The sequence below is a fragment of the Amia ocellicauda genome, chromosome 6 (assembly GCF_036373705.1).
Source record: "Amia ocellicauda isolate fAmiCal2 chromosome 6, fAmiCal2.hap1, whole genome shotgun sequence".
Taxonomy (NCBI): domain Eukaryota; kingdom Metazoa; phylum Chordata; class Actinopteri; order Amiiformes; family Amiidae; genus Amia; species Amia ocellicauda.
Window position 1 is genome coordinate 10,849,268 of NC_089855.1, and position 12,898 is coordinate 10,862,165.

Consider the following 12,898-nt stretch of genomic DNA (forward strand, 5'->3'; position numbering starts at 1 on the left):
CTATTGCTGGTTCACTGTGCTCCTAGAGTATTGTGTAGTATGTTCTGCATGTCCAAGACAATGACTGTACAAGGTAAATAAGGTTGATCTATGCAAATAAATAGTACAGCTAAATTACTTGAACACTATTGCAAGGTTCTGTAATACCCTTCATATTTCAAATGCCCCCACCGGTAACATGCCATCTTGATTTAGGTGAGGAATCTGTCATCTGGGGCAGTCTATGTGAGGGGCGGGCTGTAACTACTGCAGTAGATCGTCTGTGATTGGTTAACCGTTGGCCTGTAGAGTGCAGGGCAGTCCGGATCTGTTTACAAACAGTGCGAGGGTTGCTGTGCTATTTCCAGTACCAGGAAGAGCAGTACTTTGAAATGCTGGGATCTATAGACTAGTGAGTGAGAGGAGAATCATTATTGCTTGCTTCCATTGGTTAAGTGTCATTCCAACAAGCTCGGGTCCAGAGTCCTGAAAGATAACAGTGGACACTGTGTCGGGGGTGTGTGGAATATAAATTCAGCGGTTGATTCTACATGCCTGTTTTGCCAACCACTTTATCACTATACATCCTTATCTACCTTGTATCCCTGGTGAATGTGCTCTTCAGTCACTAAGACTTGCATTGGTTTTGTCCCCTTTTGGTGCCCTAGTACCCATTAAAGCAGAAGTTGTGAGTGGGAGGCATCAGCCCTGAGACGCTTTGCTGTTTGCAGTTGCAGAGAATAGGAAAGGCTAGCATGACTGTGTACTGTCTGTGGCTATTTTGGGTTGATTTAGAAATGCACAGTTTAATTAAAATTAAAGTTATTGTACATTTTAATTTGACGGCTTTCAACATGCACGTTCAATTTGTTGTCCCACCATATTTCATGCTATAATAAATGCATAATTTGTATGTAGTTTAGGAGTTTCCTGTCAATTAAAATAACACCATTTCAAATTTGGTAGTAGAAGCCCTGTACAGTTTTTGCAAATAAGTCTCTAACGTACTTTGTCGAGCCTTTAACCTTAAAATTTCAGGACTGGCTTTCCAAAGGTATAACATATATTGTGAATTATAATGATTATCTCACAGGATATTGAACACTACAAAAATAGCAGATTAGGTTCCCTCCTGCACTGTGTATTTACTTTTAAAGTCAATTTACTGTGAGTGTAATTTGCTTTATAGCACAATAAACAGTAAATCCTATCTTTCCTTAAGTAAATAATCAAGCTTTTGGCATGAAAGAATGTCGCAAGGGTTCCCTGGCTGCCAAATATTTACATTATTTTCTTTTTATACTCTTATATTTATACGTGAAGGATTCTGACTTCATGTAAAATAAAAGCCATTTGAGAAATTTGGTAAGTGGCCAAGGGCAATGTATGCACATGTAGGAGTAGAGAGAGAGGTCTTTTTTTTTTTTTTTTTTTTTCAAATTCCAGAAGCAAGTTTAACTGCATAGATCTGTGCCTCTCATTCATTTTCTCATCCAATAGAGTTTCTCCAAGTTACTGACATGGGTGTTATATTAACACTTACTTGCTAAGTGGCTTCCTGAGATTGGTCAATCAGGGTAGCGTGTTTACTCCTCTGTAGTGTCATCCTCTACCTTGGCACACCCTACAACAGACATACCAAAACCATGAGACAGCTCTCGGCTCTAGAAACAAAAAAAAAAGTAAAATCAAGTCTTTTTAAGCTTTTTTTTTTTTTTTTTTTTCTTTTTTGTATTTGTTGAAAGGCAGAATTGTCAGTGTTCTTTGGAAGTCTCTGATTTACTGGAAGGTTTCCTGACTTTTTCCACATTTCCACATATTCTGACAGTACGAAGTTTCGGTTGTACTGCGTAGCATAATATGCAGGACTTTAGACCATTTTTGTTTGCAATGGGAAATAGGTAGTGTAGTTATGATTGTTGAGATATGAGTCTAGATTTCCCAAGATACTGTCTAGCTTGTGTTGTGTTTTTTTTCTTCTCATTCTCATGTTACATCCTGTTATTGAACGAGTCCTTCTGTTTAGGTTACATGTCATAACTTCCTGGAAAAGTGCTATTTAAAAAATACTTCTGAAGCCCTTTACCATGCACCCTGAAACCCATCTCACTTTCATTGTCTGTCATTCAGCTTTGTAAAATCATTTTGAAGAGCCGAGTTTTAAAAACCAAACCGAGAATTGCACAGACCTGTAAGAGGAAATGGAGCAAGTGAGGGGGGGAACGCAAATGCAAATGCTTAAAGCTACTGCCTCAGCTGTCATACAGTCATACTGTTTGAAACACTGCTTTAGATGAGAAGAGACTTACATATAAAATAGTTGGTTCTAGGACCTTGCTGCATCACTTTAAGAAAGTAATTTATTTTATATCACAGAATTATGCCTAATCATTTTTGATGTACAAAGGATATGATTCTTCTGGGGCAAACTCTTAAATTCATGTACTGATACACACACTACAGAAAATTAAATGTTCTATATTTTTATAGGCAAAGTATTATTCAATTGTAATTACCTGGACTCTTAGGCATTTCAAATAGACATGAAGTCCTTATTGTTGTCAGGACAGGTGTGTCGATCACCCTGCTGTGTTGGCTCGAACCAAAGGAATGACGTGACCATGACTATTAATCATTATGTTGCAGCTATCGTGTAAGGACCTGAAATAAGATTGATGCAGCAAAAGTGATTGTAGTGAATAAGCAAATATCCAGGACAACTGTTCAAACCATTTATAGTGTAATGTTTACTTTTTTATTTTTTACAAAAATAAAAACCAGAATTCAGGTGGCTGTAGAGTTGAAAGTGTGTGTGTATTTTAACTTTGTTTTAGGTTTGTGAAATCCAGCTAAAACTGCCTGTTCATACCTTGTCTGTCATCATTTAGAAGTGACTCTGGATGACATTTGCTATTGTGGTTGAAGAAAGTGTTTTTTTTTTGGTAACTTTCTGGTGCTGTACAAAATCACACTGCAGCTAGACGAAGAACAATTTATGAAAAACTGTTGATCTTATTGATGTAGTTTCTCATGGGATTTAAAATGTATGTTATGGCTGTAATTTAAGTGAATCTTTTTTTCCTAGTTTTATTTATCTGGCAAAAGGTCCACCTGACTCTGTTGAACATGTGCTCTTCACTGTACCGAAAGCACTCTATCACTTGATGGCCTAGCACAAGGAAATGGTGTCAATGGTGAAAGTTTACTTTCTGATTTTAATTCTCCAGTGGATTAATACTGCACGTAGTGTCAATTACTGCATAAACACTGTTTTCAGTTCTGCTTACTGGTAAACCCATAGAGGAAATGGTGACTGTTTTTGAATCTACCATGCAAATAGTATTACAGCTGAAGAAAGAAAGAAAGTGGTTGATTTATATTGTTTTTTAAATTATAATTATAAGGTGGCCTGGACACCTGTTTCTGTTAGGACTTTCTTTTTTCTTCTTGCAGAAAGCCTCCTAAACCAACACCAGTGCTTCAAAGTCATGGGACTTGCCACACTTGTAAACACCTAAGGGATCTTTTTCTATGTTGACATAGGTGACATGGTATGGCTGTCATGTTGAGTTACAGACATTTGTGAAAACTTATAAACACAGGCTTATGGCCTAGATTGAGACTTGTTCAAATTAAGTGACATTTTTGGGTGGGTGTATCTTTCAGTAAATACTTCTTCAGAACCGTAAGACCCACTGCACTGAAACTGTGTGTGCATGGCACAAGTCCGGTGCTCTTTCAACCTCGCTCTGGCCGCACATACGATCAAAACTCATCCTGTCTGGTGGAGCCAAAAATTGCTACTATCGTCAGGATTTCTCAAGGTCCCAAGACCTTGTAGTTGCACTCCATTTGCATCTGTTGTAATATTGTATATCATACAATGCAATATACTTTTCAGACCACTCAAATGACACGCATTGCTTTGTTTGTGTACTACTATGCCATGTTTGCTAGGCCACAGATAATTACTGCTTGCTGCTATGTTCATTCTTGCTGTTATTATTTTAGTGATAACTGACCACTTATAGTACTGCTAGAGATGGCTATGAGTACCCTAGAGGTGGGGAACAGAGATGCAATTCTCAGAATCTGTCATGAAATGTCTGGTTCTAAACCTTTTTGTGTTTTATAATAAATTGCTGACTAAGGGACTTTGTACATGTTTTCCGTGCTTCAATACTGCTTCCTCCCAAGTCATATATTGGCAATTAGATATGAAAGCTACAGCCCTCATTAAGTGTGTATAAAATATAAAGCATTAACTTATCATACATGTTGATGAGCAAATTCAGTTTGTACCTTAGCTTTCTTTTTGTGTGTCTGTAGTTTTGCACCAATAATATCCAGAAAGTGTGTCAATCCAGGCAATTCTAACCTGCAAATCATAAGATCTACAACATCCACCAACTTTATAAATGTAAACCACTTCAAAACTAGGCTTAATACACCCACTTATAGTATCATGCCTACTTTTATGCCAGAGCAATGCTGCTGCTCATTAAGTATGCTCATTCTCTTCCTGTCTGGTGAATCCATTTGTTTATTTTCCTTCAGCCCCATCTCAAAGCCTGCCATACATGCATGCATTCAAGCTTGCTTTTCCTTATTATCCAAGAATTGTAAGCTTTTTCTTTCTCTGTGAATACATTTTAGCATTTTTAAATGGGTCAGGTTGTGAATGTTGTTAATGTCTAACTGTTTTACTGGAAGTGCTGAAATTGCAGTTCATTTGTGTAGTCTGATTTTGAAGTCCCTTATTTGGATGCGGGCAGGAAATTAAACTCAATTCAAAAGCAGAAGTATTCAAGTCTATAGAGCTTGTCTGTTAAGACCAGGTACTTTTAATGTAGCAAGTTGTTTAGTTCGAGTGTTTTTTGGTTTTCTAAAAAGCATAACCTGCTGTTTTATAAAACCAAACTATAACAAATGTATATAAAACATCGATCTCCTGCATATGTTCGTATGTTCCTAAATATTTGAATTAATTACATATATGGCATTTCAGCTGTTAAACTCCTCAAAATGAATGAGCTATAACTACGTTCCTCTCCAACCGCCAGACTCGCTATTTGTGATTACTATAACTGAATATAGCCGACCAATATGGGCTTTGTAATCAAATTAGTAATTGTGAAAGATTTATAATCATGTTGATTGGTGAAACGCGTTATTTTCTACTCATCACATTCATTATTATCATTATGTATTGTATTAGATTTGCATCCGATATAGCTCTGAGCAAGTTTCTAACTTTCCTTTGGAATTAAATCCTGATCACGTTGCAAACCCGGGTCTCTGGATCAATGCCTTGATCAATCACCTGTTTGATCATGAATGCTAATTGTTCATTCCGTCCCCGGAAAGCAAAGTACATTTTACCGTTCGTCCAAAATTGCCAAGCATGGAATACGTATGCATTTCATGGGATAAAATGTGAATTATGTTTACGAAATATAAATTATATTAACGAAATGTGTTTGGGGGGTCCTTATACCATTGTTTTTAATTGCTGCCAGGATACTTGTTCCTGTTACATACTTTTGCAAGTATTCAACCCCTTTTTCCAATTTACGTTGGACAGTGATCCAAGTAGGCCACTGTAATGTTAATAATTAATCATTGTAAGTATTGCTGTAAAACCAAGTTATTCAGCAGGCACCATTTATCCAAGGCCACTTGCATGGTTTATTATTCACTGATATGCAATGTTCTATACAGCCACAATCTTACAGTGAATATAATTTAAGTCATAGAGCAGTATTATTTAGTCTCCATGTATAATCTAAACAGATATGTATTAAGGAGGCATTGAAATGTTCCAAGACTGGGCACTTCTAATGCTCATGGGCAGCCACAGCACTGAGGGGCAACACTGATGAGGGAGTGACCCCAAGCAGTCTGACCCTTGAGGAAAGGATAAACTGTGGAGAAACACTGTCTGAACTAAACAAATCGGATGATAAGTTTCTTTAAAATGGGACAAGATTAAATTAGATATTTGAGTGGTCAACAGATTGGCCGAAGTCATTGGGGAGTAATTGTTTGGTCTCGCCATCGGGTTAAGAATTACCCATCTTGATGCCACTTCTATTTGTAGTCTTGGTGTATTTAATTTTTGTATCTACCCTATCAATCTGTGTAACATTTGTTATTTAAACATTCCTTATAACAGAGTAACTCAATATCTTTGCATCAGATCATGTAGTCACTTTTTACATTTTTGATAGCCGCCTACCTAATATTTTCACACTCAAGGTTCAACGTAAATGTATAGAACAAATATCTGGTGAGAAAATATCTAAAACATACAGGGCTGAATGCCAGCATTGTCTTTCTGACTGTACACAACACTAAGCTTTATTTATGCAGAAAATTGTTTATTGATTTGAGAAAATGTGTGTTTTGGGGACAAATAATTTTCTAATTCAATGAGGATGTATTTTGTCATATACAGTGAATCACCTTGAAGTTATGTTAAGTGTGTTTTACAATATAAAGAATACTTTCCATGAGTCACAATAGCATTAATGCTTTAATCTCATAACAATTGAGGCTCTCCAAATCAGAGACTGTAATTCAATTGCATTGTTTTTCTACAAAGAGGAAAAAGAGGAATTGGCAAGCATCAGACAAGTGTTTTGCAAGTGTCAAAACTACCTATTTAAAAAATATTGTATTTACTTTCTATAAGGGGTGTGTTCGGCTCCCATATATGGTATCCAGCTGGTTCATGGCTATATACTGTAGCATCCCCCCTCCCCTCATATACTCCTGATGAATATGCCTGAAGGAAGTAATCTATATACCCAAGCTTCAGCACAGTGCACTCAGTAATTCTGGGAAAACCTGGAGCGCCAGTTGTCCAGTAGATTGACTAATTATGCATCTTTCTTTACGGCATCAATTTAGACTTGTTTAAGCACATTCTAAAGGGTAGGGGCTCCTCTTCTCACGGGTTAATATTTGTATCCAACAAAAGTTGAAACCCTGCTAAATTCTTCTTGCATTCAGACTAATAGTAAACGAGTCAATCGGTGTGAGAGCAACATTTGCTGAGAAGTATTCTTGCTTGTTGATCTTGTGGAGGGTGGGGATAGCGATTTATTGTTGAGTGAGAGGGGGGCCAGTAGTAAATGTTCACGGCATGCAAGGTGCACCGACATCTAAATGCAACTAATAACTTCCGTATTTCACTATGCACTTCGAGAGACCGAAACGATTTAAAAACATATCTATAAATAGTTAGGAAATAAACAAATCCAAATAAATGCAATCAGACACCTGTAGTTGTCAGGCAGGTCTGGTAGGTTCCTCCCCTATGCTCCTCTTCTCAGCTCACACCTGTGAAGCCAACAGATGGGTGTCAGAAGCAAAACATGACGAGAGCTCGCACGATGTGGGGAAATCTGTACATTTTAGTGTTGCTGTCCTCTCAGATGCCTCCTTTCTGTTACAGTTCATCCCTACACCGAGGGAATTGCAGACCAATACAGTTCGAACCGCCGATGTTGGATTTCCATGAACAGTGAGTACTCTCTCAATCTTACCCCACCCCCCCACCCTATTATCTGCACAGTGATTGTTATTTGTGCTTGAATTGCATGTTCCTTAGACATTGCTCTTTCATTCAAGGAGCAGTGTTATTCATATTTCTGGTGACATTTGGAGCATTCTTGACCAGCAGTAAATTCTTATTACCGCTCTCAGGTGTGGATGTGTGGAGTGGGTGATGGCAGTATGTTTATGGTAACCTTTGTTTTGAATCCTAAGTTAGTGGGTGTGTACACAAATTATGAATGCTTGATCTCTGAGCGGAAAACTTTTGGACATGAATCATGGTTAAATCTCATTTACCTTGTCATGTTTCTCATTTTTATTTTTGTATTAAATTTCAGCATTTGTTACCAATGGTTGAATTTACAATGGATAACAGACATATTGTGCTAATATGTATAGTCTTCAATTAATCATTTTAGTTGGGGATTAACCAGGTATATTATTTATAAAAGGGCACTGCAGGATTTCCTCTCTAATGTTTCTTGTATTAATGGCATTATAGAGTATATGCACATTGTAAAAGCTATCCTATGGTATGCTCTTAGGTTTGGTTTATTTTACAAACATACCTTAGAAGAGCCTAAGTCTGCAAATCCCATGGATGAAAGACTATGATTTAAGTTTGTTTGTAAAGGAAGGAGATTTCTTCTTGTTCTGTTATTCCTTTCTTGATTTCATATCTGTAATTTGAAATACATTTCAGTGTATCCTTGTGCTGGAATACTGATATTAAAATCCTTAATATCAAATAAATTAAAAGTAAAATCAGTTGTTAATCGCATTATCTTCATTTAACTGAAACTCCGAGCTGCTGATCAGTATTTGTATCCAATCTTTCAGTAGTTATCTGAATTCCCTGGATTTCCTCAAAAACAAAATAATGTACAGTTGTAAGGCCAGGATGGTTCCACCTTGCTTGACAACAATGATGTCATATCATTACTTTGATCCTTCGATTCTCTGGGATCTTGACATTGTGATGGAAAAGTACAATGCAAAGCTTTTAATAGGTAGTTGGCAAAAATGGTATGCAGTTTTTAAAATGCATACACTGCATTATCTCCCCCCAACATACTTAAATCCTTTATTTAAGAAAGTGACTACATTTATATTAAATTAAATATATTTTAAACCAAAGTACATTCTTATAATTAGAGCCTTTCCACAAGATCTCTGAAAAGATGGTTTGTGATAATAAATGTGTAACCTCTATATTATTGCCTCCAACGAGTGGTTGTGTATAATACATTATCTGTGCTTTCACTAATGTTCAGTTGCTTTCTTATTTGAGGAAAGTGCTTAGTTTTCAGTTATAGTTGATGCAAATTGATATTTCCGGAATATTACTTATTTAATTCTAATCTTGTTCTGACTTTAATGGGTTGTTAAGTTCACTGTTATTTTTGTTTTGTTATTTTTTGAAAGATAAGTAGATTTACCTGCAGTGCTCAAGCAGAGTGTTTTATATGGTGCTTGTGGTTTTAAACGGATGTTCTGCACTATGAGTGAAGCATGAAAAACACTAAAACTTCTCCAATTTATGCTTAAGAAAAAAAAAACCGTAAGCCTGCTTTTGTGCTTAGTCAGCATCGGTATAAAAAGCTCTATTAATGGATTCAACCATTGATCAATTCTTATTTAAGCATCACTTCAGTATTCCAAAACGTTGGCTCTGATATCATTTCCGTTTTGGAATGACATAAGGAATTTAAAAAGTGATGTTTTGTTTCTGAATAAAAATAGTTTTTTAATTAAGTCTGTGGCTTTGTGTGTTCTTTGCACGCCATAGTACATAAGTACATATTTTGTAATATTTTTGAAAGATAGTAGTCCTCAACTACTCTGTACTTTTAAATCTGTAAATCACATCTGTGTTTGCAAATCTTTAAATGAGGTCTTGAACAATAGAGCCTAGCTCAATGTAATTTTAATCACATCTTTTAAGGATGAGAACATTTTAAATGTCATTCTAAGAACTGGTATTAGGGAATATCCATCGAAGAATGTGCTATGAAATTTAGGATTCAAAATTATCAGAAATGGTTTTAAATCAAACCAAGTGTTTTTGTTTTTTTCGTCTTAATAAATAAATAAAAATCAAACCATAAATTTAAAGCTACATATTCAAACTCTTCCACTATAAATGTGGTGGATTTTCAAAATGTGTGATTTTGTTTAAAGTCTTTGATCCTGCTTTACCATGAATACATCCACACATGCATATGTACATGTTAAATTCCTAAAAAAAGAATGCACAAGCACATATATTGGCCTATATCCTATGTAGTGTGAGTATTAGGGAAGATGTGGTTGGTTTGGGGTTATTTTTCCACTATTGCTTTGATAGGGCAGATGTAAGAAGTAATCACTCCTTTAACCACACAATGAAAATAATACAGTAGAAAACTCCATCAGCACTCAAGTGTCAGGGATTGAGGTTTCTTTCACTAAATGCTATACATATACTGAAACCATTTAAATTAGTGAGAAACATATAATTACAACATTAGACATGTCAGAAATCTGTCCACTAAACGAATTTTGAAATGGAAGCTTGACATTCTATTTTAAAATGTGTTCAAAAGAAAATTTAAGGAATTGTCCAGGCAGGAATAGTCCAGTTTTTGAGATCCATTTCTGGAACAGAAAAAAGCATGACTGTGGTTTGTTTGAGCCGGCAGCGCTGTTCCCACACACTGGGGGAGTGAACGCACTGCACCGTGCCATGAAGATGTCTGTGGACGGAAATCCAAAAGCTTCTATATTATCACAGCTGCTGGTCATAAACCAGCACAAATGTGCTCCAGTGTCCTACATTCCCACTAAAGGCCAATCCTGTGTATGGTGCCTGTTTGTAAGAAGTAATTGAGTACTGAAGTGACCTGGAGAGAGTTGTATGAACGGGAAAGTGGAGACCTGACACAGTTAAATTTAAATCCTCCATAAATCTCTCCGTAAACTGGTACCGTCGAGTTATGTGGCATTAAATATCTTGTTAGGTCTGTCATGAAGCCCTGTCAAATACCTGCAGATCTATATTAGACTATAGGTGGTTGTCAGACGGCTTCTCTGTAATTTGTGGTTATGATGTAACTGAGTTCAGCTGTAACATCCTCTGAATGACTGTAAAATATTAGAATGATTGGGAAATGTATCCATCATTAATTCAAGAAAATGGCTTCTCTTGAATTCTTAATGTGTGTTTGAGACCTAATTGACATTTTGGGTATTTAAGTTTTTTGTTTTTTTCTCCCTTATGGTAAGATCCCTTACCCAATCTGGTCTAATCAACATCAATTTTGTTTTAATTTAAAATCCAATCAAAAATGGAACAAAATTCAAACATGGACTCCCTGATCTCTTGTCAACAAAGCTTTTACAATCTACCCAGGTTTTGGGGTAGAAGCCTGTACTAATTTGGAAATTGATATTACTTGATATTGCTTGATATTATTGATATTATTATTATTATTATTATTATTATTATTATTATTGATATTACTTACTTACTAAAATAAATACATGAGTCAACTGACAAATTATAAAGCCCTGAAGGGGAATCCTGTGCTAATGAGAGAATACTATGCTTTAATTGCCTCACTTTAACCTTAAAGCAACTGCAAGTGTATGCAGTCTGAGACTAGGCCAGGGTTGATGATCCTTTTCAATATAAACTTATTTGAGGAAGTTAGAATATTTGGGTGTATGCATTTATAAAGTGTGCATGCGTGTGCGTGCACCTGTGTAATGTAATATTTTCTGTATAGATTTACTGAATTAGCCTTGCCTTTCAGCCTACACTGGCTAGTATGCTTGCATTTAATTATTTTTTAAATGTTTGTAGAATTATTGATGTGGCAACATGTTTCACCTCTGCAGGCCGGTTGGGATGCCAAAAATGGAAAAAGTTTACTTGCACAATCCCAGTTCAGAAGAAACTATAATTTTAGTATCAATATCGGCAACAACGTCTCATTTTCATGCATCATTTTTTCAGAATAGGGTAAGTGGCTTGTTCTTCCTCTTCTGTAGACCTTTTCATTGCCTTTTAGACCTATAGCACTGGTTTCATCATGAAGTAACAACTTACTTTAATTCAAGAATTATGTAAAAGATTGTGTTAAAGAGAAGAATTGACACATTTCCTGATGGCAGTGCACTGTCCTTTGTGTGTCCTGGAGTTGGAGGGGTGATTCAGGACACAGTGCACTGCTGGACGAAGGCCTCCCCAAGATGTTTTCACTTCGATCTACAGTTTCTCTTTTCCATATCATGCCTGCAAAGTTTATGATTTCATCTTCCCATCTTCTATGTGGTTGTTTCTATGTCTTTTTTCATCTCTTGGTACCAATATCTTCCTTTGTAACACCTGCAGCTATAAATATAATCTCTTATCTGCTATTAGAAGAAACATGTTCTGCTGTTATAACCATGTTTTCCCTGCTGTCCTTTCCTTCAAGATCATTCCACCAGGAGGCAACACCTCTTTTGATGTAGTGTTCCTTGCACGAGTAGTGGGGAATGTGGAAAATACTTTATTTATTAATACATCTCATCATGGAGTGTTTACATACCAGGTATGAACTTGGATATTGCCTTAATGAATATAAATCTGGTAAAATGTATTTATTTTAATATCCTAATGTTACTTGCAGTATATAGGCTATGTTCTGTTTTATATGTATTTGATTTATATAAAAAAAAAAAAGTTATGACCTTTTGTTTCAACTCATGAACATGTGTGCATGTATTTTAAACGTTTTTATTTTTCAAATGTATGGATGTATTTTTATTTTCCTTTACAAACATAGCAAAAATGTATTTCTAGGGTCAAATGTGTTGTTTGTTAGTGAAAGACTCTTCTCTGTTCTCCACAGGTGTTTGGTGTTGGCGTACCCAACCCCTACCGACTACGACCCTTCATTGGGGCAAGGGTTCCTGTAAATAGCAGCTTTTCACCGTTAATAAACATACACAACCCACACAGTGAACCACTACAGGTAACACTTCAACTGGTTTCTCAAGATCTTCACACTTCACCAAGCTAACAATGTTATGGTAACACGGTTATCTGACTTGACTGCTAAAATGTGTCATCGTATGATGCGTAATCTCAATTTTGCTTCGTTATATTTTTTTGGAAGAGGACTCCTTCACATTTTGATTCTTGGGACCCTTTTTCTGTGTGTATTTTATGCTGTTTTTGTATACCCTCCCTAGATTAAACTGAAGCATGTTTTTTCTTATCAGGTGGTTGAAATGTACTCAAGTGGGGGTGACCTTCACCTGGAGCTGCCTACAGGCCAGCAAGGTGGTACCCGAAAACTGTGGGTGTGTATGGGGTCTTTATTTTCTGTTA

General features: G+C 36.2%; 1 protein-coding gene across 1 annotated transcript in view; it reads left to right on the forward strand.

Annotated features, from left to right (window-relative positions):
• tmem131 (transmembrane protein 131) overlaps nt 1-12,898 on the forward strand; it is a 41,364-nt gene that overhangs the window by 10,810 nt on the left and 17,656 nt on the right. The window contains exons 4-8 of the mRNA XM_066706106.1: nt 7,439-7,507; nt 11,419-11,542; nt 12,000-12,116; nt 12,417-12,539; nt 12,790-12,870. Coding sequence (XP_066562203.1) covers nt 7,439-7,507; nt 11,419-11,542; nt 12,000-12,116; nt 12,417-12,539; nt 12,790-12,870 — 514 coding nt within the window. The remainder of the gene's footprint in view (nt 1-7,438; nt 7,508-11,418; nt 11,543-11,999; nt 12,117-12,416; nt 12,540-12,789; nt 12,871-12,898) is intronic.